Here is a 6,560-nt window from a genome sequence, read left to right on the forward strand (position 1 = left end):
TATTTGCAAAATAACACAATTTTTTATAATACAATGGAAATTATTTAATGTAAAAGCTACATTTTAAAAAGTATAGAAATCAAAATGAATAAACATTAAAAAAACAAAATTCAGAATATTGCAGTCCAAAATTTTAAATTAGAGAGACTGAAGATCTTGACAGCCAGTGCTTCTCCTCATGGGTTTTAGCTATGCCCCTCTTCTTTCATGATGTTCAACTTCTGTGTTTGTTTACATATATATAATTACATTAGTTATTTTAAAATTTATAAAAGAGTTAGTAAAAAATATATATAATTACATTATTTTCCTTATATGTTTGTTTTATTATACATTTAATATTTTGGATATATAACAAATATCAAATGGAATCAAATTTTAAACTAAATATGAAATAAGTATAGTTTCAAAATTTTATCCATAATAAATATCTCAAAAAGAAAAAAAAAATCTGATGAAAGTGAGAGGTAATTTGGAAAGAAAAGAATCTCAATTTAATGCCCAAGTGACGATGAAGTTTACCATTCCTCCTCTTGTTAGCCCTATTTATTTGGAAAATCAAACAAATGGGCCGAAGTTTGAGGCCCACAAAAAGTTCCTTTGGGCTTTGGGACTGGGAACCCAATGATTAGAACTGCGAGCAAAGTTTCTCCCGCCAATAGAAGAAAACTGCTCTCGCTCGCCTGATCGACGTTTCTAAAACCGCAGCCCATTTGGGATCGTCGCGCTAACTGAGCTCTCCACTCCTTCAAAATCTCTCTCTCTCTGTCTAATTCTGTGTATTAGATTATAGCGCAGATTCCTTCTTCTTTTCAGCTGCTAAAACCCTAGGAGAAATCCAACTGTATTGAGCTCAGGGTTCATTCTATCTTCTGCAAGATGAGTACCATGAAATTTTGCCGGGAGTGGTAAGCGTTAGCATATCCGCACACTCGCAACACATGAACCCATTGTCGCTCTTGTTCTTCTGTATTAATTAGTTGAAGTCTATGGAAAGCGTTGAAAATTTGGAAATTGTTATGTTTCAGTAACAACATTCTCTACCCGAAGGAGGACAGAGATGAGAAGATTCTTCTCTATGCGTGTCGCAACTGCGATCACCAGGTACTTTGTATTCTTCGCCCTTCTCTTTCTTTAGTTTTCATCGTTTAGTTCTAAAAGTTTAGAAGATTTTAGATTGGTTAGTTTGGCTTTAATTTCTAATGTTATAGTTGCGACTTACGAGCACGATAATTTATCTTTCCGTTTCCTGTTAGGTTTCTATCGTTTTATTTCTGCGATCAAAGATAAATAACATTCTGTTTCTGTCTTGCTTTGTATTAGTTTTGACCTAGGACAAGAATATTTGAATATGATGCATGATTGTTGCGGTACTTATATTATCATTTTATCTCCTTTATTTTTCAACTTTGTAGTTGTACACTTGTCTATATATCCTTTAGGGAATGGGATAAAGTGGACTGATTTTGTAAACCTTTAGTCTTTAATGGTATCAGGACACTGGGTCTTTTCCTAGGGCAACTAAGATTTTGGGAACCTTAGGGTTTTGTGAACTTTGTGAGCCTTTAGGTTTGATGTTTGGAACACTTTCTTAAAGTGTTTGCCGTTCCATCCTCTTTCTATTCGTGTATGTGTGTTGGTCATACATTGGTCAGGTTGCGGCTTTGAAGGAAAAGTGATTCGGAATTCTTTGGATTATGTGATTCCAATCGTTTTATTTTTTCCATTTACTTCAGCTCTGAATCTGTGTCCTTGCCTTTGAGGCTATGGGTTAGAAGAAATCAATGGCGACGTTCGAGATGGTTCTGATAATGTCAACAATCCAGAAACTTAAGTTGAATGGATCCAACTACTATGCATGGAGAATAAATGTTTGTCATGTTTTACGGAGCATCGATATGGACGATCACATGACTGAAGATCTGCCGACTGATGGCACAAGAAAAGCTTGGTTGCATGATGATTCTAGGGTAATTCTATAGATCAGGAATTCTCTTGAGATTGAGATCGTTAACTTGGTTTATCATTGTGAGTTTGTCAAAGAATTACTTGAATACTTCGAATTTTTTTATTCTTGGAAAGAAAACATCAATAGAACGTTTGAAGTATGTAAATCCTTTTACCAGCCTAAGATGGGAGAGAAATCTCGTACGAGTTATTTTATGGAGTGCAAAAGAGCATATGCAGAGTTTAATTCATTGCTACCAGTTAGTACTGATATAAATGTGCAACATTCCCAACGGGAACAATTAGCAATTATGAGTTTTTTGGTTGGTCTCCCACCTCGATTTGATATGGCCAAATATCAAGTGCTCTCCGGTTCAAAAATCTCGTCATTGGAGGAGGCATATACTAGAGTACTTCACATTGAGAGGTCACAAATAGTCCCATCATCCCAGTCCAACAGTGATTTGGTTGGACGAACAAATGAGTATCAAGGTAACAGAAGAAAGTGTTCTAACAACCAAAGACAGAATTCTAACTCTCAAAAACCGAATTTGGGAGAGGTTGTGTGTCACTATTGTAATAAGTTAGGTCATACAAAGCATGATTATAGGAAGTTGTTGAATAAAGGTCGAAGGACTCAGTCTGATGATCCCAAAAGGTTAATTAAGATTTCTTCAAAAGAGTTCGCTAATTTCCAACAGTATCAAGATTCATTAGCGGCATCATCCTCTAATCCAACTATCGTCATTACTGAGTCAGGTAATACACGTAAATGTCTTCTTTTATCCTCATCAAAATGGGTCATTGACTCTTGATGCTACTCGTGATTTCAACTGTTGTATCTTATTCTTTTTTGGCTATTGCTTATTTCAGGATCTGACGATGAAGAGGACCATTGGTAGAGGGCATGAATCCCGAGGTCTCTACATGTTTGATGCTCTAGTGCCTACAACCATGACATGTACTAGATTGTCATCTCCTTTAGAAGAACATCGTCGTTCGGGCCATCCCTCTAAATCTTAATTTCACAATTTGTATTCTTTAGACATGTCAATTGTCTAAGTTTCATTGCCTAAGTTTGTATCCTAGACCCCAAGTTCGTATGATGATGTTTGGGGTCTTTGTCCTATTGAGTCCAAAAGTTTTCGGTATTTTTTTACTTTTGTCAATGATTTTTCTCCTCGTGTAACTTTGTTATATTTAAAGCAAAATTGTTTCGAGTAGCTTTCTCATTTCGTACCTTTCATGCTGAAATACAAACTAAATTTGGTGGTTTAATAAAATTCTACAGAATGATAATACTAAAGAACCTTTCTCTAATGTTCTTGGCTCTTATTTTGGCTAACTTGGTACTTTCATCAATTTTCTTCTCTTGATACTCCATCTCAAGATGGAGTTGCAGAATGAAAAAATAGACATCTCTTCATGTTTCACTTGCATGTTCCAAAATACTTTTGGTTGATGATGTTTCAACAACTTTTTTCTTGATTAATAGCATGTCTTCCTCGATTCTTAAGGGTGAGATACATTATCATTCTTTAGGCCCAACAACCAACCTTGTTTTCTATTAAATCCAAAATATTTGGTTGTACTTGTTTCGATTGAGATGTTCGTCCCTGACTCAAAAAATTGGACCTGTAGTCTTTGAAATACATTTTCCTTGGTTCCATAGCCAACAGCTAGTGCTACAACGACTTTTTTTTTTCCTCGCGTTCAAAAGGGTATCAGTGGTATGTCATGATCTCTATAAATATTTCGTCTGTCCTAACATTACATTCTTTAAGGGTTTACTTCTTTCTTTTCATCATCTTTTGAGTAATAGTCTAGGGGATCCTCTAGAGGAAGATAATGGCTTTCTTTCAATTCAATTGTCTCTTCTTGTACAGAAGTGTCCTATAGCGATACATCTCTATATATGTTTGCCTTATGTGAACAGTTTCTTCGTCATTATATCCAAGAACAAGCAATGATCTTCCTATTGCATTTTGCAAAGGTAAACGTCATCGTACTTCTCTTGTTTCCTCTTTTTGTTTCATATAACCATTTATCCTTTCATACTTGTTTATTCATTACATCATTTGAGTTTTTATCTATTTCTAAAAGGAAAATTATTCGTGAAGCCTTGTCTCACTCTAGTTGACGTGTTGCTATGTTAGAGGAGATTACTGTCTTAGATAACAACGATACTTGGTATTTTAGTTTCTTTTCCTATAGGAAAGAAGCCTATTGGTTGTCGTTAAAGTTAATCCTGGTGGATTAGTGATACGATTAAAAGCTTGTCTTGTTGCTAAAAAGAGAACTTATGGAGTTGACTGTTATGATACTTTTCTCCAATTGCTAAATTGGCTTCTTTACAATTTGAGGTAGAGTATTGTAGTTCAGAAATGAGACTAAATACTCATCAAAAATGAAAAACTAGGAACATAAATACTTGTCAAATGCTTAAACTTCTCAATAAAACTAGCAACAAGAGACAAGAACGTTACTAAATGGGCCCATATATCCTCCAATTTGAGGAGTATTGTAGTGCTCATGTTATTATATTTTGTATTATAATCCCCTCAAACATGCATGGCGTATTGTAGTGCTTATGTTACTAAACTCATACTTTAGTCTTTACAATGATTATGGCCTCAAATGCTCTCTGGTCTCTCCCTAATACAGTTTTCCTTGTGGCATTATATTATCTCTGTTTCAGAGCTTAGGCTTCTCTGAATTTCGATAGAAGTATTATTCCTTGCTTTATCCATGGCTGCTTTCATAGTTCATTTTGGTTTAAATAATTTTCAGGAATGGAAAATTTATGTAGATTATGATCTAACTATTTTTATTTTTAGTAAAATGTTTTATGTTGTACTCAAAGGAAAAAAAATTTATGCTTTACTGTTATTATTTAGAGAAATGCATTTACCTTGGAAAGAATATATTTCTAGATGAATGCAAGAAATAGCCCATTGACGCATCAGTGTGTTCCTTGTTTATATTTAATCTAGGAGAGGGAATATAACCTTTAGTTGGATAGATAAATCAGCCTTTTTTTTTAAATTTTTTAGGATAATATATTTTTTTATAACGAGAAGTAGAAGCTTTGCTCCCTTATACCTAGGGTATCCACATCAAGGGTTTTTGATATTAAGCTCATCAGTAGGATCGAAAACTTGAGACCTCTAAGTCAGTATGACCAGGAGACCCCAAGCCTTTGTCAACTGGGCTGCCCTCGAGGACTAATTTTTTAGGATAATATTATCGTTCCAATTCTAGAGGTTGGAAGTTTAATCTAATATTTGATTGATAGTAGTTATCTCTCTCCATGGGATCTTGAATTCATTAAAGTTACTTCACGAGTTTCATTTGGATTCCCCAGTTATTTTGTATTTATTTGCATCCTTATTTTATTTTTACTCTGCATATTATCTAGGTGGAGGTTCTGAGCCATTGTTCTTTCACCAATTGTGTATCTTCTCTACTTCTGTTCATTGCATATTTTCCTCATGGACCATTTGATCACTTCCTTTCTGTTTCTGAATTTTTATGAAACCAAATGAATTTCATTTTTGCTACTGGAAGATAGACCTGTTTTTGTATCCAGAGATTGATATCCCCCCCTCACTTCCGTTCCGAGTTTACTTACAGTCAGTGTATTGGAATTTTACCTACTGGAAGATAATGACTTGTATTTGTTTCTAGAGATCTTAGTCTCCTCTCCTCTGCTTCTGCTCTTTATTGCCCATTTTCTTTTGTATTGGGTTTGCAGGAAGTTGCTGATAATAACTGTGTCTATAGAAATGAGATCCATCATGCTGTAGGGGAACGGACTCAAGTTCTGCAAGATGTTGCTGCAGATCCAACTCTTCCTCGCACTAAAGCTGTTCGATGTGCTCAATGCAACCATGGAGAAGCTGTCTTCTTCCAGGTTTACTTCCTTTTTCTTTCCCGACATTGTCTTCCGTCTCAGTTCATCAGTGTTCAGCGATTTTCTTTCAACACATGTTTCATGCATTCTTAACTCCCAAAACTTTTATTTGGTTCCAAATTTCATTCTGCATTATCATCCTAATACTGCTGTGGATACTGATAAGAGTTCGCTTTTGTTGAATTTTCTGTCATCCTGATAAGGGTTACAAATTTGGTTCCCATCATGTTCATAACTTTGATACAATATATCTGGCCATGATCTCATTGTGTAACTGAATGCAGGCCACTGCCAGAGGGGAGGAAGGTATGACATTGTTCTTCGTTTGCTGCAATCCAAATTGTGGCCACAGATGGAGAGATTGACGTCAAATATATGCTGAACTTGTATTTCCTTTATGCAATCAAAAAGTTGTATTGGCGCGTAGTGTGTCGTCAATTGTTTGAACCATCTTATGCTTAGAGACGTCATCTTTTTTACATGGGCGTAGAATTGTGTCAATGTTGATCGATGAGAACTGCCAACCTTTTCTCAATGGATAAGACATAATTACTTTCTCTGTGTCAAAGGTTGGATCTATTATTAGCTAAATTTAAAAATTAAAATTAATTTTTCAAAAGTTGTTACTTTTTTTTAGTTTTCAAAATTTGGTTTAGAATTTGAAAATGTTTTAAAGTTCAGAACAAATATTAATAAGCTT

At 34.8% G+C, this 6,560-nt stretch overlaps 1 protein-coding gene across 2 annotated transcripts; it reads left to right on the top strand.

Annotated features, from left to right (window-relative positions):
• The first annotated feature begins 669 nt into the window (after positions 1-669).
• Positions 670-6,428, top strand: NRPB9A (RNA polymerases M/15 Kd subunit). 2 transcript variants are annotated; one of them, XM_088124510.1, is made up of 5 exons: positions 670-908; positions 1,029-1,104; positions 3,884-3,940; positions 5,702-5,860; positions 6,145-6,428. In XM_088124510.1, the coding sequence occupies exons 1-5, from the start codon at positions 880-882 to the stop codon at positions 6,223-6,225; spliced, it is 402 nt and encodes a 133-aa protein (XP_087980636.1). In that variant the 5' UTR covers positions 670-879; the 3' UTR covers positions 6,226-6,428. The 2 variants fall into 2 exon arrangements, with proteins under 2 accessions (XP_087980636.1, XP_022137993.1); XM_022282301.2 differs by lacking the exon at positions 3,884-3,940 and having other exon boundaries at positions 679-908.
• Positions 6,429-6,560: the final 132 nt, after the last annotated feature.

Source organism: Momordica charantia (assembly GCF_013281855.1).
Source record: "Momordica charantia cultivar OHB3-1 chromosome 5 unlocalized genomic scaffold, Mcharantia_2.0 BLBB01000005.1, whole genome shotgun sequence".
Lineage (NCBI taxonomy): Eukaryota > Viridiplantae > Streptophyta > Magnoliopsida > Cucurbitales > Cucurbitaceae > Momordica > Momordica charantia.

Excerpts from the sequence above, each read along its gene's own strand:
- NRPB9A (XM_088124510.1), top strand. The coding sequence starts at position 880 with ATGAGTACCATGAAATTTTGCCGGGAGTG. Across the intron at positions 3,941-5,701 it reads TCCTATTGCATTTTGCAAAG|GAAGTTGCTGATAATAACTG; the intron begins GTAAACGTCATC and ends TTGGGTTTGCAG. Across the intron at positions 5,861-6,144 it reads GAGAAGCTGTCTTCTTCCAG|GCCACTGCCAGAGGGGAGGA; the intron begins GTTTACTTCCTT and ends AACTGAATGCAG.